At 45.0% G+C, this 23,511-nt stretch overlaps 1 protein-coding gene across 1 annotated transcript in view; it reads left to right on the forward strand.

Annotated features, from left to right (window-relative positions):
• The window catches only part of eppk1 (epiplakin 1), a 33,485-nt gene that overhangs the window by 4,067 nt on the left and 5,907 nt on the right, over positions 1–23,511 (forward strand). Inside the window, exon 3 of the mRNA XM_069176253.1 lies at positions 1–23,511. This exon is cut by the window's right edge and continues 5,907 nt beyond it. Coding sequence (XP_069032354.1) covers positions 15–23,511 — 23,497 coding nt within the window. The 5' untranslated portion in view covers positions 1–14.

The raw sequence follows: 23,511 nt of genomic DNA on the forward strand, positions 1-23,511 counted from the left end.
ACCTTTAGGTCAAGATGGATTCGATCAGTCAGGACCAAGGGTTGAAGCAAAATGGCTGCGCAGAGGTCCATGGACCTGTGGCTGGCATATTTCTGGAGAAAACAAACGAAAAGATAACCATATATCAAGCTATGAAAAAACATTTGCTCAAGCCAGGAACAGCATTGGCCCTGCTTGAAGCACAAGCGGCCACAGTAGGCATCATAGACCCGATAAACAACCAAATACTTCCTGTCGAAGATGCCGTTAAAGAGGGAATAGTTGGACCGGAGATGAAAGAGAAACTGCTCACAGCAGAGAAAGCCATCAGTGGGTACGTAGACCCCTACACCAACCAAATGATATCTGTATTCCAAGCTATGCAAAAGGATTTAGTCCCAAGAGATTACGGATTGAGGCTGCTGGAGGCACAGTTAGCCACGAAAGGCCTGTTTGATCCCGTCGAGAAGACAATTGTCTCAGCTGACTCTGCGATTCAGAAGGGCTACTACGAAAAAGGTTTGCTCAATGACCAGATGTCAGAGCTCAAAGTGTTTTACAACCCAAGCTCACAGGAAAATCTCAACTACCGAAACCTCCTGGAGAAATGCACTGTGGAGCCTGTCACGGGCCTGCTGCTCCTTCCTGTCTGCATCACCTTCAAAGGCCTGCGACGAGGCATTTCCTCCATCCAACTCCTGGAATCAAAGATCATCAACAAAGACACATACGATGACCTACAAAAGGGGAAGACCACAACACAGGATGTGATGTTGATGGAAACAGTGAAAGAATACCTGGAAGGCAAAGGCAGCATCGCTGGCATCGCTGTTCTCACGTCCAATCAGAGAATGAGCATTTACCAAGCCATGAAGCAAGGCATACTGATGCCTGGAACAGCACTGGTACTGCTGGAGGCACAAGCTGCAACTGGATTCATGATTGATCCGGTGGAAAATAAGAAGTTCACAGTGGATGAGGCTATCAAAAACCAACTTGTTGGCCCAGAATATCATGCAAAGCTGTGCTCTGCTGAACGAGCAGTAACTGGATATAAAGACCCTTATTCAGGTGAAACTTTATCCCTGTTTCAAGCACTGTCAAAAGAACTCATCGTTAAGCAACATGGCATCCGCCTACTAGAGGCACAAATTGGTACAGGTGGAATAATAGACCCCATCAACAGTCACAGACTTCCCACAGATGTGGCCTTCAAGAGAGGTTATTTTGATGAAGCTATGAATGCTATACTGGAGGATTCAGGGGATGACACAAAAGGGTTTTTTGACCCAAACACAGAAGACAATCTCACCTATCTTCAGTTGATGGAAAGGTGCGTCACCGATCCTGTCACTGGGCTGTGCCTCCTCCCTCTCCATGACAAATCAGACAAGCTGAATTTCAGCTTCATTGATTACCAAACTAAAATGGTCTTCAAACAGGAGAAGGTGAAAGTGACGTATGGAAAGTACATGGGAATGACAGTATCGCTGTGGGAACTGCTGATGTCAGAATACTTCGATGAACACCAGAGGCAAGACATCTTTAAAAAGTACAGAGAGGGGAAGCTGAGTATCAAGATGACCATTACGACAGTTCTGGAAGTCATAGAAAAGTCTGTGAAAACAACTAAAGTTGTCTTTGAGGGCATCAGAGAAACTGTTACAGCCGAACAGCTTGTGGAGGCAGATATCATCAGTGAGGAAGTCCTGGAGGACCTCAGACAGGGAAAAAGGTCAGCGAAGGACGTGATGGAAGATGAAAATGTACATGTGTACTTGAAGGGAAAAGACAGCATTGCAGGTATTCTGCTCCCTGATTCTCAAATCCTGACCATTTACCAGGCTCAACAGAAAGGAAAACTGATGCCAGGAACTGCGCTGATTCTACTGGAGGCACAAGCAGCAACAGGGTTTATTATTGATCCCATTGGAAACAGAAAGTTTTCAGTTGACGATGCTGTCAAAGCAAAGATCGTGGGACCAGATGTCTGTCAAAAGCTGCGCTCCGCAGAGAAGGCGGTCACTGGATACAAAGATCCATATGATGGCAAAAAGATCTCTTTGTTCCAAGCAATGCAAAAAGACCTCATCCTGAGAGACCATGGAATTCGGCTCCTGGAGGCACAAATTGCCACCGGCGGAATCATTGACCCAGTCAACAGCCATCGCATTCCTGTCCATGTGGCCTTTAAGAAGGGGTTCTTTAATGAAGAGATGAATCAGATCCTGGATGATCCAAGCGACGACACCAAAGGATTCTTCGACCCAAACACCCATGAGAATCTGACATACTTGCAGCTCATTGCCAGATGTGTGACAGATTCCAGTACAGGCCTGTGCCTCCTACCTCTTAAAGGCAAGAGCAACAGAATTAACATAGATGACAACATGAGGGAAATGTTCAAAACTACAACAGTTACCGTCAAGTATGGCAGGTTCAAGGGCAAGCATACAACTCTGTGGGATCTTATCAATTCAGAGTATCTGTCCGAGGACAAACGACAGGAGTTTTTCAAGCTCTTTAAGTCAAGGAGAATCACAATTGAGCAATTCATTGTCACCATTTTAGAAATCATTGAGAGTAAGGAGATAAAACAGCAAGCAGAGCTAAACTTTGAAGGTCTCAGAGGAAAGATATCTGTTGTGGACCTTTTGGATCTTGAAATTGTGGATGAAAAAACATACAACAGTCTTATCGATGGAAAGATGACAAGCACTGATGTAATAAAAATGGGCAGTGTGAGAGCCTACCTTCAAGGGACAAGCTGTGTAGCGGGGTTAATACTGCAACCTACCAATCAGAAACTGAGCATCTACGAGGCACAAAGAATAGGCGTTCTCACGCCTGGCACTGCACTTTGCCTCCTTGAAGCCCAAGCAGCTACAGGGTTCATTGTTGATCCTCTGAAGAACAAAAAACTTACAGTGGAACAAGCTCTCAGAGAAAAGGTGATTGGTCCACAGATGTATGAAAAGCTCTTGGCTGCAGAGAGGGCTGTCACTGGTTACACAGATCCATACACGGGTCAAAAGATCTCACTCTTCCAAGCCTTAGGAAAGGATCTTATTGTCAAGCAGCATGGCATCCGTTTACTCGAGGCCCAGATTGCCACAGGTGGAATCATTGATCCCTTGAAATGTCTTCACCTCCCCCTCGAAGTTGCATACAGGAAAGGGTATTTTGATGCAGAACTTAATCAAATCCTAACAGACCCGACTGATGACACAAAGGGCTTTTTTGACCCAAAAACGCAAGACAATCTGACATACATGGAGATGTTGGGCAGATGTGTAAAAGATAAGGAAACCGGACTGTTTCTCCTGCCACTGAATGCCACACAAAAAGCTACAGCAACAAAGGAAAAAAGGTGTACTGACACAGAGATAAAGCAAGAGTTTGAAAAGACAGTTGTGAGTGTATCTGTGGGACGCTACTCAGGAAAATCTGTTTCTCTATGGGACTTGATTCACTCTCGGTACTTCACTGAGGATCAGCGGCTTGAATTTATTGAAAAATACAGAACAAGGCATATTAGCACAGAAACCATAATCGCATTAGTGATTTCCACGATTGAAAAACTGGAGAAGAGTGAAGCACCCAAACTGACAATGGGCCTGAGAAAGCATGTCTCTGCACAACAACTACTGAACTCTGATATCATTGATGCAGAAACATTCGAACAGGTGAAAGAAGGAAAGCTTACTTTTGAAGCAGTTACCCAAGGCGAACCTGTTACAGGATACCTGAAGGGAATGGGAAGCATTGCTGGAGTTAAAGTTCATCCATCCCAGGAAGTAATGAGCATATATGAAGCAAAACATGAAGCTCTGTTAACCCCGGGCATTGCCATTGTACTGCTTGAAGCGCAGGCGGCAACAGGATGGGTCATTGATCCTGTCAAAAACAAGTACTATGCTGTTAATGAGGCTGCAAAAGAGAAAGTGATTGGACCAGATGTTCATGAACAACTTCTCCTGGCAGAACGAGCCGTCACTGGCTATAAAGATCCATATACCGATGCAACAATATCATTGTTTGAAGCCATGACTGAACAGCTGATTCAAAGAAACAGTGGCCTTCGTCTTCTTGAAGCTCAGATTGCAACAGGAGGAATCATTGACCCAAATCAAAGTCACAGGCTACCTGTCCATGTGGCTATTAAAAAAGGATATCTTGATGAAAGAGTTCACAAACTTCTGTTGAACCCCAATGATGACGTGAAGGGATTCTTTGACCCAAATACCAACGAAAACCTCTCTTACTGTCAGCTGATTAATCGATGTGAGAAGGATCCTAAAACTGGGCTACTTCTCCTACCGCTGCATGAAAAGGAATCCCGTGTATTTCACACAGAAGAGCTAATAGAGCGAGCATTCAAAAACAAAATTATTGCCATGGATGTGGGAAAATTTAAAAACAAAGATGCAACACTGTGGGAAGTGTTGATGTCTGAATACATTACAGAACAAAAACGGGAACAGCTCATTCAACAATACAGGATGGGAGCCATAAAGATTGAGGAGATCATTGAAATACTCATGGTTATCATCACAGAGATATCATCCAAAGAAAGAAAGTTCAAGGGACTAAGAAAGCAGGTCTCCGCTAGTGAGCTGTTTGAATCAAAGATTATCTCAAAGGACCTTTTCACCCAAATTGTACAGGGTGAAGTAACTGAAGAAAATGTTCACGAAATGGAATCAATTCAAAAGTACCTTGGAGCAACAAACTGCATTGCAGGTGTCAGAGTTGAATCTACTAAGAAGGTTATGAGCATCTACGAAGCCAAAAGCAAAGGCCTGCTGACTCCTGGTACTTCTCTGATTCTGCTGGAGGCACAAGCTGCCACCGGGTTTGTCATTGACCCAGTGAACAACAAGAAACTTTCCGTAGAGGAAGCTGTGGCTCAAAGAGTGGTTGGCAGTGAGTGGAAACAGAAACTGATTTCAGCCGAAAGAGCAGTTACAGGATACACGGATCCCTACACTGAAAACACAATTTCTCTGTTCCAGGCCTTGAAAAAAGACCTTATTGTGAAAGATCATGGGATTCGTCTCCTTGAAGCACAGATTGCCACAGGAGGTATTATTGACCCAGTGTACAGTCACAGAGTTCCTGTACAGGTGGCATACCAAAGAGGCTACTTTGATGAAGAAATGAACCAGATTTTGTCTGATCCTGATGATGACACCAAGGGCTTCTTTGATCCCAACACTCAAGAGAACCTCACTTATCTCAACCTGGTCGAGAGGTGTGTTACAGATCCCGAAACAGGACTCAGTTTACTCGTCATCGTGAAGAAAGGGGAGTTTTATTTCTTTGTTGACGAGGCAACAAAACTCATCCTGAAATCAACAACAACAACCAGTGCAGGAGGAAAATACAGAGGAACAACAGTGTCTCTGTGGGATCTGCTCTACTCCAAGTACATCACTGAGGACAAGAGGAGAGATCTTGTGCAACAATACAAGGCTGGGTCAATCGGAATCGAGGGTTTTTTGAAATCCATCCTGACAATCATTGAACAACAGACCACAACAACCTCATCATCAATGGTAACATGCCAACCACCCGAGACAAAGGTGGACAGCAGCACCACAAAAACTACCATCACCACAACAACCACAGAGAATAGTCAAGTTGGAAACTTCCATGGAATTAGAAAAGATGTCACTGCTACAGAGCTGCTTGAATCAAAAATCATTGATGAGAAACTCTACAAGGATCTGAACGCTGGAAAAGTCACAGTGACGGAAGTAAGTGAAATGAACTCAGTGCGCAAGTACCTCGAGGGCACCAACAGTATTGCAGGAGTGTACCTCCAGTCCACCAAACAGACCTTGAGCATCTACGAAGCCAAAAGCAAAGGCCTGCTGACTCCTGGTACTTCTCTGGTTCTGCTGGAGGCCCAAGCTGCCACCGGGTTTGTCATTGATCCAGTGAACAACAAGAAACTTTCCGTAGAGGAAGCTGTGGCTCAAAGAGTGGTTGGCAGTGAGTGGAAACAGAAACTGATTTCGGCCGAAAGAGCAGTTACAGGATACAAAGATCCCTACACTGAAAACACAATTTCTCTATTCCAGGCCTTGAAAAAAGACCTTATTGTGAAAGATCATGGGATTCGTCTCCTTGAAGCACAGATTGCCACGGGAGGTATTATTGACCCAGTGTACAGTCACAGAGTTCCTGTACAGGTGGCATACCAAAGAGGCTACTTTGATGAAGAAATGAACCAGATTTTGTCTGATCCTGATGATGACACCAAGGGCTTCTTTGATCCCAACACTCAAGAGAACCTCACTTATCTCAACCTGGTCGAGAGGTGTGTTACAGATCCCGAAACAGGACTCAGTTTACTCGTCATCGTGAAGAAAGGGGAGTTTTATTTCTTTGTTGACGAGGCAACAAAACTCATCCTGAAATCAACAACAACAACCAGTGCAGGAGGAAAATACAGAGGAACAACAGTGTCTCTGTGGGATCTGCTCTACTCCAAGTACATCACTGAGGACAAGAGGAGAGATCTTGTGCAACAATACAAGGCTGGGTCAATCGGAATCGAGGGTTTTTTGAAATCCATCCTGACAATCATTGAACAACAGACCACAACAACCTCATCATCAATGGTAACATGCCAACCACCCGAGACAAAGGTGGACAGCAGCACCACAAAAACTACCATCACCACAACAACCACAGAGAAGAGTCAAGTTGGAAACTTCCATGGAATTAGAAAAGATGTCACTGCTACAGAGCTGCTTGAATCAAAAATCATTGATGAGAAACTCTACAAGGATCTGAACGCTGGAAAAGTCACAGTGACGGAAGTAAGTGAAATGAACTCAGTGCGCAAGTACCTCGAGGGCACCAACAGTATTGCAGGAGTGTACCTCCAGTCCACCAAACAGACCTTGAGCATCTACGAAGCCAAAAGCAAAGGCCTGCTGACTCCTGGTACTTCTCTGGTTCTGCTGGAGGCCCAAGCTGCCACCGGGTTTGTCATTGATCCAGTGAACAACAAGAAACTTTCCGTAGAGGAAGCTGTGGCTCAAAGAGTGGTTGGCAGTGAGTGGAAACAGAAACTGATTTCGGCCGAAAGAGCAGTTACAGGATACAAAGATCCCTACACTGAAAACACAATTTCTCTATTCCAGGCCTTGAAAAAAGACCTTATTGTGAAAGATCATGGGATTCGTCTCCTTGAAGCACAGATTGCCACAGGAGGTATTATTGACCCAGTGTACAGTCACAGAGTTCCTGTACAGGTGGCATACCAAAGAGGCTACTTTGATGAAGAAATGAACCAGATTTTGTCTGATCCTGATGATGACACCAAGGGCTTCTTTGATCCCAACACTCAAGAGAACCTCACTTATCTCAACCTGGTCGAGAGGTGTGTTACAGATCCCGAAACAGGACTCAGTTTACTCGTCATCGTGAAGAAAGGGGAGTTTTATTTCTTTGTTGACGAGGCAACAAAACTCATCCTGAAATCAACAACAACAACCAGTGCAGGAGGAAAATACAGAGGAACAACAGTGTCTCTGTGGGATCTGCTCTACTCCAAGTACATCACTGAGGACAAGAGGAGAGATCTTGTGCAACAATACAAGGCTGGGTCAATCGGAATCGAGGGTTTTTTGAAATCCATCCTGACAATCATTGAACAACAGACCACAACAACCTCATCATCAATGGTAACATGCCAACCACCCGAGACAAAGGTGGACAGCAGCACCACAAAAACTACCATCACCACAACAACCACAGAGAAGAGTCAAGTTGGAAACTTCCATGGAATTAGAAAAGATGTCACTGCTACAGAGCTGCTTGAATCAAAAATCATTGATGAGAAACTCTACAAGGATCTGAACGCTGGAAAAGTCACAGTGACGGAAATAAGTGAAATGAACTCAGTGCGCAAGTACCTCGAGGGCACCAACAGTATTGCAGGAGTGTACCTCCAGTCCACCAAACAGACCTTGAGCATCTACGAAGCCAAAAGCAAAGGCCTGCTGACTCCTGGTACTTCTCTGGTTCTGCTGGAGGCCCAAGCTGCCACCGGGTTTGTCATTGACCCAGTGAACAACAAGAAACTTTCCGTAGAGGAAGCTGTGGCTCAAACAGTGGTTGGCAGTGAGTGGAAACAGAAACTGATTTCAGCCGAAAGAGCAGTTACAGGATACACGGATCCCTACACTGGAAACACAATTTCTCTGTTCCAGGCCTTGAAAAAAGATCTTATTGTGAAAGATCATGGGATTCGTCTCCTTGAAGCACAGATTGCCACAGGAGGTATTATTGACCCAGTGTACAGTCACAGAGTTCCTGTACAGGTGGCATACCAAAGAGGCTACTTTGATGAAGAAATGAACCAGATTTTGTCTGATCCTGATGATGACACCAAGGGCTTCTTTGATCCCAACACTCAAGAGAACCTCACTTATCTCAACCTGGTCGAGAGGTGTGTTACAGATCCCGAAACAGGACTCAGTTTACTCGTCATCGTGAAGAAAGGGGAGTTTTATTTCTTTGTTGACGAGGCAACAAAACTCATCCTGAAATCAACAACAACAACCAGTGCAGGAGGAAAATACAGAGGAACAACAGTGTCTCTGTGGGATCTGCTCTACTCCAAGTACATCACTGAGGACAAGAGGAGAGATCTTGTGCAACAATACAAGGCTGGGTCAATCGGAATCGAGGTTTTTTTTAAATCCATCCTGACAATCATTGAACAACAGACCACAACAACCTCATCATCAATGGTAACATGCCAACCACCCGAGACAAAGGTGGACAGCAGCACCACAAAAACTACCATCACCACAACAACCACAGAGAAGAGTCAAGTTGGAAACTTCCATGGAATTAGAAAAGATGTCACTGCTACAGAGCTGCTTGAATCAAAAATCATTGATGAGAAACTCTACAAGGATCTGAACGCTGGAAAAGTCACAGTGACGGAAATAAGTGAAATGAACTCAGTGCGCAAGTACCTCGAGGGCACCAACAGTATTGCAGGAGTGTACCTCCAGTCCACCAAACAGACCTTGAGCATCTACGAAGCCAAAAGCAAAGGCCTGCTGACTCCTGGTACTTCTCTGGTTCTGCTGGAGGCCCAAGCTGCCACCGGGTTTGTCATTGATCCAGTGAACAACAAGAAACTTTCCGTAGAGGAAGCTGTGGCTCAAAGAGTGGTTGGCAGTGAGTGGAAACAGAAACTGATTTCAGCCGAAAGAGCAGTTACAGGATACAAAGATCCCCACACTGGAAACACAATTTCTCTGTTCCAGGCCTTGAAAAAAGATCTTATTGTGAAAGATCATGGGATTCGTCTCCTTGAAGCACAGATTGCCACAGGAGGTATTATTGACCCAGTGTACAGTCACAGAGTTCCTGTACAGGTGGCATACCAAAGAGGCTACTTTGATGAAGAAATGAACCAGATTTTGTCTGATCCTGATGATGACACCAAGGGCTTCTTTGATCCCAACACTCAAGAGAACCTCACTTATCTCAACCTGGTCGAGAGGTGTGTTACAGATCCCGAAACAGGACTCAGTTTACTCGTCATCGTGAAGAAAGGGGAGTTTTATTTCTTTGTTGACGAGGCAACAAAACTCATCCTGAAATCAACAACAACAACCAGTGCAGGAGGAAAATACAGAGGAACAACAGTGTCTCTGTGGGATCTGCTCTACTCCAAGTACATCACTGAGGACAAGAGGAGAGATCTTGTGCAACAATACAAGGCTGGGTCAATCGGAATCGAGGGTTTTTTGAAATCCATCCTGACAATCATTGAACAACAGACCACAACAACCTCATCATCAATGGTAACATGCCAACCACCCGAGACAAAGGTGGACAGCAGCACCACAAAAACTACCATCACCACAACAACCACAGAGAATAGTCAAGTTGGAAACTTCCATGGAATTAGAAAAGATGTCACTGCTACAGAGCTGCTTGAATCAAAAATCATTGATGAGAAACTCTACAAGGATCTGAACGCTGGAAAAGTCACAGTGACGGAAATAAGTGAAATGAACTCAGTGCGCAAGTACCTCGAGGGCACCAACAGTATTGCAGGAGTGTACCTCCAGTCCACCAAACAGACCTTGAGCATCTACGAAGCCAAAAGCAAAGGCCTGCTGACTCCTGGTACTTCTCTGGTTCTGCTGGAGGCCCAAGCTGCCACCGGGTTTGTCATTGATCCAGTGAACAACAAGAAACTTTCCGTAGAGGAAGCTGTGGCTCAAAGAGTGGTTGGCAGTGAGTGGAAACAGAAACTGATTTCAGCCGAAAGAGCAGTTACAGGATACAAAGATCCCCACACTGGAAACACAATTTCTCTGTTCCAGGCCTTGAAAAAAGATCTTATTGTGAAAGATCATGGGATTCGTCTCCTTGAAGCACAGATTGCCACAGGAGGTATTATTGACCCAGTGTACAGTCACAGAGTTCCTGTACAGGTGGCATACCAAAGAGGCTACTTTGATGAAGAAATGAACCAGATTTTGTCTGATCCTGATGATGACACCAAGGGCTTCTTTGATCCCAACACTCAAGAGAACCTCACTTATCTCAACCTGGTCGAGAGGTGTGTTACAGATCCCGAAACAGGACTCAGTTTACTCGTCATCGTGAAGAAAGGGGAGTTTTATTTCTTTGTTGACGAGGCAACAAAACTCATCCTGAAATCAACAACAACAACCAGTGCAGGAGGAAAATACAGAGGAACAACAGTGTCTCTGTGGGATCTGCTCTACTCCAAGTACATCACTGAGGACAAGAGGAGAGATCTTGTGCAACAATACAAGGCTGGGTCAATCGGAATCGAGGTTTTTTTTAAATCCATCCTGACAATCATTGAACAACAGACCACAACAACCTCATCATCAATGGTAACATGCCAACCACCCGAGACAAAGGTGGACAGCAGCACCACAAAAACTACCATCACCACAACAACCACAGAGAAGAGTCAAGTTGGAAACTTCCATGGAATTAGAAAAGATGTCACTGCTACAGAGCTGCTTGAATCAAAAATCATTGATGAGAAACTCTACAAGGATCTGAACGCTGGAAAAGTCACAGTGACGGAAATAAGTGAAATGAACTCAGTGCGCAAGTACCTCGAGGGCACCAACAGTATTGCAGGAGTGTACCTCCAGTCCACCAAACAGACCTTGAGCATCTACGAAGCCAAAAGCAAAGGCCTGCTGACTCCTGGTACTTCTCTGGTTCTGCTGGAGGCCCAAGCTGCCACCGGGTTTGTCATTGACCCAGTGAACAACAAGAAACTTTCCGTAGAGGAAGCTGTGGCTCAAACAGTGGTTGGCAGTGAGTGGAAACAGAAACTGATTTCAGCCGAAAGAGCAGTTACAGGATACACGGATCCCTACACTGGAAACACAATTTCTCTGTTCCAGGCCTTGAAAAAAGATCTTATTGTGAAAGATCATGGGATTCGTCTCCTTGAAGCACAGATTGCCACAGGAGGTATTATTGACCCAGTGTACAGTCACAGAGTTCCTGTACAGGTGGCATACCAAAGAGGCTACTTTGATGAAGAAATGAACCAGATTTTGTCTGATCCTGATGATGACACCAAGGGCTTCTTTGATCCCAACACTCAAGAGAACCTCACTTATCTCAACCTGGTCGAGAGGTGTGTTACAGATCCCGAAACAGGACTCAGTTTACTCGTCATCGTGAAGAAAGGGGAGTTTTATTTCTTTGTTGACGAGGCAACAAAACTCATCCTGAAATCAACAACAACAACCAGTGCAGGAGGAAAATACAGAGGAACAACAGTGTCTCTGTGGGATCTGCTCTACTCCAAGTACATCACTGAGGACAAGAGGAGAGATCTTGTGCAACAATACAAGGCTGGGTCAATCGGAATCGAGGTTTTTTTTAAATCCATCCTGACAATCATTGAACAACAGACCACAACAACCTCATCATCAATGGTAACATGCCAACCACCCGAGACAAAGGTGGACAGCAGCACCACAAAAACTACCATCACCACAACAACCACAGAGAAGAGTCAAGTTGGAAACTTCCATGGAATTAGAAAAGATGTCACTGCTACAGAGCTGCTTGAATCAAAAATCATTGATGAGAAACTCTACAAGGATCTGAACGCTGGAAAAGTCACAGTGACGGAAATAAGTGAAATGAACTCAGTGCGCAAGTACCTCGAGGGCACCAACAGTATTGCAGGAGTGTACCTCCAGTCCACCAAACAGACCTTGAGCATCTACGAAGCCAAAAGCAAAGGCCTGCTGACTCCTGGTACTTCTCTGGTTCTGCTGGAGGCCCAAGCTGCCACCGGGTTTGTCATTGACCCAGTGAACAACAAGAAACTTTCCGTAGAGGAAGCTGTGGCTCAAACAGTGGTTGGCAGTGAGTGGAAACAGAAACTGATTTCAGCCGAAAGAGCAGTTACAGGATACACGGATCCCTACACTGGAAACACAATTTCTCTGTTCCAGGCCTTGAAAAAAGATCTTATTGTGAAAGATCATGGGATTCGTCTCCTTGAAGCACAGATTGCCACAGGAGGTATTATTGACCCAGTGTACAGTCACAGAGTTCCTGTACAGGTGGCATACCAAAGAGGCTACTTTGATGAAGAAATGAACCAGATTTTGTCTGATCCTGATGATGACACCAAGGGCTTCTTTGATCCCAACACTCAAGAGAACCTCACTTATCTCAACCTGGTCGAGAGGTGTGTTACAGATCCCGAAACAGGACTCAGTTTACTCGTCATCGTGAAGAAAGGGGAGTTTTATTTCTTTGTTGACGAGGCAACAAAACTCATCCTGAAATCAACAACAACAACCAGTGCAGGAGGAAAATACAGAGGAACAACAGTGTCTCTGTGGGATCTGCTCTACTCCAAGTACATCACTGAGGACAAGAGGAGAGATCTTGTGCAACAATACAAGGCTGGGTCAATCGGAATCGAGGTTTTTTTTAAATCCATCCTGACAATCATTGAACAACAGACCACAACAACCTCATCATCAATGGTAACATGCCAACCACCCGAGACAAAGGTGGACAGCAGCACCACAAAAACTACCATCACCACAACAACCACAGAGAAGAGTCAAGTTGGAAACTTCCATGGAATTAGAAAAGATGTCACTGCTACAGAGCTGCTTGAATCAAAAATCATTGATGAGAAACTCTACAAGGATCTGAACGCTGGAAAAGTCACAGTGACGGAAATAAGTGAAATGAACTCAGTGCGCAAGTACCTCGAGGGCACCAACAGTATTGCAGGAGTGTACCTCCAGTCCACCAAACAGACCTTGAGCATCTACGAAGCCAAAAGCAAAGGCCTGCTGACTCCTGGTACTTCTCTGGTTCTGCTGGAGGCCCAAGCTGCCACCGGGTTTGTCATTGATCCAGTGAACAACAAGAAACTTTCCGTAGAGGAAGCTGTGGCTCAAAGAGTGGTTGGCAGTGAGTGGAAACAGAAACTGATTTCAGCCGAAAGAGCAGTTACAGGATACAAAGATCCCCACACTGGAAACACAATTTCTCTGTTCCAGGCCTTGAAAAAAGATCTTATTGTGAAAGATCATGGGATTCGTCTCCTTGAAGCACAGATTGCCACAGGAGGTATTATTGACCCAGTGTACAGTCACAGAGTTCCTGTACAGGTGGCATACCAAAGAGGCTACTTTGATGAAGAAATGAACCAGATTTTGTCTGATCCTGATGATGACACCAAGGGCTTCTTTGATCCCAACACTCAAGAGAACCTCACTTATCTCAACCTGGTCGAGAGGTGTGTTACAGATCCCGAAACAGGACTCAGTTTACTCGTCATCGTGAAGAAAGGGGAGTTTTATTTCTTTGTTGACGAGGCAACAAAACTCATCCTGAAATCAACAACAACAACCAGTGCAGGAGGAAAATACAGAGGAACAACAGTGTCTCTGTGGGATCTGCTCTACTCCAAGTACATCACTGAGGACAAGAGGAGAGATCTTGTGCAACAATACAAGGCTGGGTCAATCGGAATCGAGGTTTTTTTTAAATCCATCCTGACAATCATTGAACAACAGACCACAACAACCTCATCATCAATGGTAACATGCCAACCACCCGAGACAAAGGTGGACAGCAGCACCACAAAAACTACCATCACCACAACAACCACAGAGAAGAGTCAAGTTGGAAACTTCCATGGAATTAGAAAAGATGTCACTGCTACAGAGCTGCTTGAATCAAAAATCATTGATGAGAAACTCTACAAGGATCTGAACGCTGGAAAAGTCACAGTGACGGAAATAAGTGAAATGAACTCAGTGCGCAAGTACCTCGAGGGCACCAACAGTATTGCAGGAGTGTACCTCCAGTCCACCAAACAGACCTTGAGCATCTACGAAGCCAAAAGCAAAGGCCTGCTGACTCCTGGTACTTCTCTGGTTCTGCTGGAGGCCCAAGCTGCCACCGGGTTTGTCATTGACCCAGTGAACAACAAGAAACTTTCCGTAGAGGAAGCTGTGGCTCAAACAGTGGTTGGCAGTGAGTGGAAACAGAAACTGATTTCAGCCGAAAGAGCAGTTACAGGATACACGGATCCCTACACTGGAAACACAATTTCTCTGTTCCAGGCCTTGAAAAAAGATCTTATTGTGAAAGATCATGGGATTCGTCTCCTTGAAGCACAGATTGCCACAGGAGGTATTATTGACCCAGTGTACAGTCACAGAGTTCCTGTACAGGTGGCATACCAAAGAGGCTACTTTGATGAAGAAATGAACCAGATTTTGTCTGATCCTGATGATGACACCAAGGGCTTCTTTGATCCCAACACTCAAGAGAACCTCACTTATCTCAACCTGGTCGAGAGGTGTGTTACAGATCCCGAAACAGGACTCAGTTTACTCGTCATCGTGAAGAAAGGGGAGTTTTATTTCTTTGTTGACGAGGCAACAAAACTCATCCTGAAATCAACAACAACAACCAGTGCAGGAGGAAAATACAGAGGAACAACAGTGTCTCTGTGGGATCTGCTCTACTCCAAGTACATCACTGAGGACAAGAGGAGAGATCTTGTGCAACAATACAAGGCTGGGTCAATCGGAATCGAGGTTTTTTTTAAATCCATCCTGACAATCATTGAACAACAGACCACAACAACCTCATCATCAATGGTAACATGCCAACCACCCGAGACAAAGGTGGACAGCAGCACCACAAAAACTACCATCACCACAACAACCACAGAGAAGAGTCAAGTTGGAAACTTCCATGGAATTAGAAAAGATGTCACTGCTACAGAGCTGCTTGAATCAAAAATCATTGATGAGAAACTCTACAAGGATCTGAACGCTGGAAAAGTCACAGTGACGGAAATAAGTGAAATGAACTCAGTGCGCAAGTACCTCGAGGGCACCAACAGTATTGCAGGAGTGTACCTCCAGTCCACCAAACAGACCTTGAGCATCTACGAAGCCAAAAGCAAAGGCCTGCTGACTCCTGGTACTTCTCTGGTTCTGCTGGAGGCCCAAGCTGCCACCGGGTTTGTCATTGATCCAGTGAACAACAAGAAACTTTCCGTAGAGGAAGCTGTGGCTCAAAGAGTGGTTGGCAGTGAGTGGAAACAGAAACTGATTTCAGCCGAAAGAGCAGTTACAGGATACAAAGATCCCCACACTGGAAACACAATTTCTCTGTTCCAGGCCTTGAAAAAAGATCTTATTGTGAAAGATCATGGGATTCGTCTCCTTGAAGCACAGATTGCCACAGGAGGTATTATTGACCCAGTGTACAGTCACAGAGTTCCTGTACAGGTGGCATACCAAAGAGGCTACTTTGATGAAGAAATGAACCAGATTTTGTCTGATCCTGATGATGACACCAAGGGCTTCTTTGATCCCAACACTCAAGAGAACCTCACTTATCTCAACCTGGTCGAGAGGTGTGTTACAGATCCCGAAACAGGACTCAGTTTACTCGTCATCGTGAAGAAAGGGGAGTTTTATTTCTTTGTTGACGAGGCAACAAAACTCATCCTGAAATCAACAACAACAACCAGTGCAGGAGGAAAATACAGAGGAACAACAGTGTCTCTGTGGGATCTGCTCTACTCCAAGTACATCACTGAGGACAAGAGGAGAGATCTTGTGCAACAATACAAGGCTGGGTCAATCGGAATTGAGGGTTTTTTGAAATCCATCCTGATAATCATTGAACAACAGACCACAACAACCTCATCATCAATGGTAACATGCCAACCACCCGAGACAAAGGTGGACAGCAGCACCACAAAAACTACCATCACCACAACAACCACAGAGAAGAGTCAAGTTGGAAACTTCCATGGAATTAGAAAAGATGTCACTGCTACAGAGCTGCTTGAATCAAAAATCATTGATGAGAAACTCTACAAGGATCTGAACGCTGGAAAAGTCACAGTGACGGAAGTAAGTGAAATGAACTCAGTGCGCAAGTACCTCGAGGGCACCAACAGTATTGCAGGAGTGTACCTCCAGTCCACCAAACAGACCTTGAGCATCTACGAAGCCAAAAGCAAAGGCCTGCTGACTCCTGGTACTTCTCTGGTTCTGCTGGAGGCCCAAGCTGCCACCGGGTTTGTCATTGATCCAGTGAACAACAAGAAACTTTCCGTAGAGGAAGCTGTGGCTCAAAGAGTGGTTGGCAGTGAGTGGAAACAGAAACTGATTTCAGCCGAAAGAGCAGTTACAGGATACAAAGATCCCCACACTGGAAACACAATTTCTCTGTTCCAGGCCTTGAAAAAAGATCTTATTGTGAAAGATCATGGGATTCGTCTCCTTGAAGCACAGATTGCCACAGGAGGTATTATTGACCCAGTGTACAGTCACAGAGTTCCTGTACAGGTGGCATACCAAAGAGGCTACTTTGATGAAGAAATGAACCAGATTTTGTCTGATCCTGATGATGACACCAAGGGCTTCTTTGATCCCAACACTCAAGAGAACCTCACTTATCTCAACCTGGTCGAGAGGTGTGTTACAGATCCCGAAACAGGACTCAGTTTACTCGTCATCGTGAAGAAAGGGGAGTTTTATTTCTTTGTTGACGAGGCAACAAAACTCATCCTGAAATCAACAACAACAACCAGTGCAGGAGGAAAATACAGAGGAACAACAGTGTCTCTGTGGGATCTGCTCTACTCCAAGTACATCACTGAGGACAAGAGGAGAGATCTTGTGCAACAATACAAGGCTGGGTCAATCGGAATCGAGGGTTTTTTGAAATCCATCCTGACAATCATTGAACAACAGACCACAACAACCTCATCATCAATGGTAACATGCCAACCACCCGAGACAAAGGTGGACAGCAGCACCACAAAAACTACCATCACCACAACAACCACAGAGAATAGTCAAGTTGGAAACTTCCATGGAATTAGAAAAGATGTCACTGCTACAGAGCTGCTTGAATCAAAAATCATTGATGAGAAACTCTACAAGGATCTGAACGCTGGAAAAGTCACAGTGACGGAAATAAGTGAAATGAACTCAGTGCGCAAGTACCTCGAGGGCACCAACAGTATTGCAGGAGTGTACCTCCAGTCCACCAAACAGACCTTGAGCATCTACGAAGCCAAAAGCAAAGGCCTGCTGACTCCTGGTACTTCTCTGGTTCTGCTGGAGGCCCAAGCTGCCACCGGGTTTGTCATTGATCCAGTGAACAACAAGAAACTTTCCGTAGAGGAAGCTGTGGCTCAAAGAGTGGTTGGCAGTGAGTGGAAACAGAAACTGATTTCAGCCGAAAGAGCAGTTACAGGATACAAAGATCCCCACACTGGAAACACAATTTCTCTGTTCCAGGCCTTGAAAAAAGATCTTATTGTGAAAGATCATGGGATTCGTCTCCTTGAAGCACAGATTGCCACAGGAGGTATTATTGACCCAGTGTACAGTCACAGAGTTCCTGTACAGGTGGCATACCAAAGAGGCTACTTTGATGAAGAAATGAACCAGATTTTGTCTGATCCTGATGATGACACCAAGGGCTTCTTTGATCCCAACACTCAAGAGAACCTCACTTATCTCAACCTGGTCGAGAGGTGTGTTACAGATCCCGAAACAGGACTCAGTTTACTCGTCATCGTGAAGAAAGGGGAGTTTTATTTCTTTGTTGACGAGGCAACAAAACTCATCCTGAAATCAACAACAACAACCAGTGCAGGAGGAAAATACAGAGGAACAACAGTGTCTCTGTGGGATCTGCTCTACTCCAAGTACATCACTGAGGACAAGAGGAGAGATCTTGTGCAACAATACAAGGCTGGGTCAATCGGAATCGAGGTTTTTTTTAAATCCATCCTGACAATCATTGAACAACAGACCACAACAACCTCATCATCAATGGTAACATGCCAACCACCCGAGACAAAGGTGGACAGCAGCACCACAAAAACTACCATCACCACAACAACCACAGAGAAGAGTCAAGTTGGAAACTTCCATGGAATTAGAAAAGATGTCACTGCTACAGAGCTGCTTGAATCAAAAATCATTGATGAGAAACTCTACAAGGATCTGAACGCTGGAAAAGTCACAGTGACGGAAATAAGTGAAATGAACTCAGTGCGCAAGTACCTCGAGGGCACCAACAGTATTGCAGGAGTGTACCTCCAGTCCACCAAACAGACCTTGAGCATCTACGAAGCCAAAAGCAAAGGCCTGCTGACTCCTGGTACTTCTCTGGTTCTGCTGGAGGCCCAAGCTGCCACCGGGTTTGTCATTGACCCAGTGAACAACAAGAAACTTTCCGTAGAGGAAGCTGTGGCTCAAACAGTGGTTGGCAGTGAGTGGAAACAGAAACTGATTTCAGCCGAAAGAGCAGTTACAGGATACACGGATCCCTACACTGGAAACACAATTTCTCTGTTCCAGGCCTTGAAAAAAGATCTTATTGTGAAAGATCATGGGATTCGTCTCCTTGAAGCACAGATTGCCACAGGAGGTATTATTGACCCAGTGTACAGTCACAGAGTTCCTGTACAGGTGGCATACCAAAGAGGCTACTTTGATGAAGAAATGAACCAGATTTTGTCTGATCCTGATGATGACACCAAGGGCTTCTTTGATCCCAACACTCAAGAGAACCTCACTTATCTCAACCTGGTCGAGAGGTGTGTTACAGATCCCGAAACAGGACTCAGTTTACTCGTCATCGTGAAGAAAGGGGAGTTTTATTTCTTTGTTGACGAGGCAACAAAACTCATCCTGAAATCAACAACAACAACCAGTGCAGGAGGAAAATACAGAGGAACAACAGTGTCTCTGTGGGATCTGCTCTACTCCAAGTACATCACTGAGGACAAGAGGAGAGATCTTGTGCAACAATACAAGGCTGGGTCAATCGGAATCGAGGTTTTTTTTAAATCCATCCTGACAATCATTGAACAACAGACCACAACAACCTCATCATCAATGGTAACATGCCAACCACCCGAGACAAAGGTGGACAGCAGCACCACAAAAACTACCATCACCACAACAACCACAGAGAAGAGTCAAGTTGGAAACTTCCATGGAATTAGAAAAGATGTCACTGCTACAGAGCTGCTTGAATCAAAAATCATTGATGAGAAACTCTACAAGGATCTGAACGCTGGAAAAGTCACAGTGACGGAAATAAGTGAAATGAACTCAGTGCGCAAGTACCTCGAGGGCACCAACAGTATTGCAGGAGTGTACCTCCAGTCCACCAAACAGACCTTGAGCATCTACGAAGCCAAAAGCAAAGGCCTGCTGACTCCTGGTACTTCTCTGGTTCTGCTGGAGGCCCAAGCTGCCACCGGGTTTGTCATTGATCCAGTGAACAACAAGAAACTTTCCGTAGAGGAAGCTGTGGCTCAAAGAGTGGTTGGCAGTGAGTGGAAACAGAAACTGATTTCAGCCGAAAGAGCAGTTACAGGATACAAAGATCCCCACACTGGAAACACAATTTCTCTGTTCCAGGCCTTGAAAAAAGATCTTATTGTGAAAGATCATGGGATTCGTCTCCTTGAAGCACAGATTGCCACAGGAGGTATTATTGACCCAGTGTACAGTCACAGAGTTCCTGTACAGGTGGCATACCAAAGAGGCTACTTTGATGAAGAAATGAACCAGATTTTGTCTGATCCTGATGATGACACCAAGGGCTTCTTTGATCCCAACACTCAAGAGAACCTCACTTATCTCAACCTGGTCGAGAGGTGTGTTACAGATCCCGAAACAGGACTCAGTTTACTCGTCATCGTGAAGAAAGGGGAGTTTTATTTCTTTGTTGACGAGGCAACAAAACTCATCCTGAAATCAACAACAACAACCAGTGCAGGAGGAAAATACAGAGGAACAACAGTGTCTCTGTGGGATCTGCTCTACTCCAAGTACATCACTGAGGACAAGAGGAGAGATCTTGTGCAACAATACAAGGCTGGGTCAATCGGAATCGAGGGTTTTTTGAAATCCATCCTGACAATCATTGAACAACAGACCACAACAACCTCATCATCAATGGTAACATGCCAACCACCCGAGACAAAGGTGGACAGCAGCACCACAAAAACTACCATCACCACAACAACCACAGAGAATAGTCAAGTTGGAAACTTCCATGGAATTAGAAAAGATGTCACTGCTACAGAGCTGCTTGAATCAAAAATCATTGATGAGAAACTCTACAAGGATCTGAACGCTGGAAAAGTCACAGTGACGGAAATAAGTGAAATGAACTCAGTGCGCAAGTACCTCGAGGGCACCAACAGTATTGCAGGAGTGTACCTCCAGTCCACCAAACAGACCTTGAGCATCTACGAAGCCAAAAGCAAAGGCCTGCTGACTCCTGGTACTTCTCTGGTTCTGCTGGAGGCCCAAGCTGCCACCGGGTTTGTCATTGATCCAGTGAACAACAAGAAACTTTCCGTAGAGGAAGCTGTGGCTCAAAGAGTGGTTGGCAGTGAGTGGAAACAGAAACTGATTTCAGCCGAAAGAGCAGTTACAGGATACAAAGATCCCCACACTGGAAACACAATTTCTCTGTTCCAGGCCTTGAAAAAAGATCTTATTGTGAAAGATCATGGGATTCGTCTCCTTGAAGCACAGATTGCCACAGGAGGTATTATTGACCCAGTGTACAGTCACAGAGTTCCTGTACAGGTGGCATACCAAAGAGGCTACTTTGATGAAGAAATGAACCAGATTTTGTCTGATCCTGATGATGACACCAAGGGCTTCTTTGATCCCAACACTCAAGAGAACCTCACTTATCTCAACCTGGTCGAGAGGTGTGTTACAGATCCCGAAACAGGACTCAGTTTACTCGTCATCGTGAAGAAAGGGGAGTTTTATTTCTTTGTTGACGAGGCAACAAAACTCATCCTGAAATCAACAACAACAACCAGTGCAGGAGGAAAATACAGAGGAACAACAGTGTCTCTGTGGGATCTGCTCTACTCCAAGTACATCACTGAGGACAAGAGGAGAGATCTTGTGCAACAATACAAGGCTGGGTCAATCGGAATCGAGGGTTTTTTGAAATCCATCCTGACAATCATTGAACAACAGACCACAACAACCTCATCATCAATGGTAACATGCCAACCACCCGAGACAAAGGTGGACAGCAGCACCACAAAAACTACCATCACCACAACAACCACAGAGAATAGTCAAGTTGGAAACTTCCATGGAATTAGAAAAGATGTCACTGCTACAGAGCTGCTTGAATCAAAAATCATTGATGAGAAACTCTACAAGGATCTGAACGCTGGAAAAGTCACAGTGACGGAAATAAGTGAAATGAACTCAGTGCGCAAGTACCTCGAGGGCACCAACAGTATTGCAGGAGTGTACCTCCAGTCCACCAAACAGACCTTGAGCATCTACGAAGCCAAAAGCAAAGGCCTGCTGACTCCTGGTACTTCTCTGGTTCTGCTGGAGGCCCAAGCTGCCACCGGGTTTGTCATTGATCCAGTGAACAACAAGAAACTTTCCGTAGAGGAAGCTGTGGCTCAAAGAGTGGTTGGCAGTGAGTGGAAACAGAAACTGATTTCAGCCGAAAGAGCAGTTACAGGATACAAAGATCCCCACACTGGAAACACAATTTCTCTGTTCCAGGCCTTGAAAAAAGATCTTATTGTGAAAGATCATGGGATTCGTCTCCTTGAAGCACAGATTGCCACAGGAGGTATTATTGACCCAGTGTACAGTCACAGAGTTCCTGTACAGGTGGCATACCAAAGAGGCTACTTTGATGAAGAAATGAACCAGATTTTGTCTGATCCTGATGATGACACCAAGGGCTTCTTTGATCCCAACACTCAAGAGAACCTCACTTATCTCAACCTGGTCGAGAGGTGTGTTACAGATCCCGAAACAGGACTCAGTTTACTCGTCATCGTGAAGAAAGGGGAGTTTTATTTCTTTGTTGACGAGGCAACAAAACTCATCCTGAAATCAACAACAACAACCAGTGCAGGAGGAAAATACAGAGGAACAACAGTGTCTCTGTGGGATCTGCTCTACTCCAAGTACATCACTGAGGACAAGAGGAGAGATCTTGTGCAACAATACAAGGCTGGGTCAATCGGAATTGAGGGTTTTTTGAAATCCATCCTGATAATCATTGAACAACAGACCACAACAACCTCATCATCAATGGTAACATGCCAACCACCCGAGACAAAGGTGGACAGCAGCACCACAAAAACTACCATCACCACAACAACCACAGAGAAGAGTCAAGTTGGAAACTTCCATGGAATTAGAAAAGATGTCACTGCTACAGAGCTGCTTGAATCAAAAATCATTGATGAGAAACTCTACAAGGATCTGAACGCTGGAAAAGTCACAGTGACGGAAGTAAGTGAAATGAACTCAGTGCGCAAGTACCTCGAGGGCACCAACAGTATTGCAGGAGTGTACCTCCAGTCCACCAAACAGACCTTGAGCATCTACGAAGCCAAAAGCAAAGGCCTGCTGACTCCTGGTACTTCTCTGGTTCTGCTGGAGGCCCAAGCTGCCACCGGGTTTGTCATTGATCCAGTGAACAACAAAAAACTTTCCGTAGAGGAAGCTGTGGCTCAAAGAGTGGTTGGCAGTGAGTGGAAACAGAAACTGATTTCAGCCGAAAGAGCAGTTACAGGATACAAAGATCCCCACACTGGAAACACAATTTCTCTGTTCCAGGCCTTGAAAAAAGATCTTATTGTGAAAGATCATGGGATTCGTCTCCTTGAAGCACAGATTGCCACAGGAGGTATTATTGACCCAGTGTACAGTCACAGAGTTCCTGTACAGGTGGCATACCAAAGAGGCTACTTTGATGAAGAAATGAACCAGATTTTGTCTGATCCTGATGATGACACCAAGGGCTTCTTTGATCCCAACACTCAAGAGAACCTCACTTATCTCAACCTGGTCGAGAGGTGTGTTACAGATCCCGAAACAGGACTCAGTTTACTCGTCATCGTGAAGAAAGAGGAGTTTTATTTCTTTG

This window comes from Embiotoca jacksoni, unplaced genomic scaffold, assembly GCF_022577435.1.
Source record: "Embiotoca jacksoni isolate LCO1_2020_lvr unplaced genomic scaffold, fEmbJac1.0.p SCAF_7, whole genome shotgun sequence".
Classification (NCBI taxonomy): Eukaryota; Metazoa; Chordata; class Actinopteri; family Embiotocidae; genus Embiotoca; species Embiotoca jacksoni.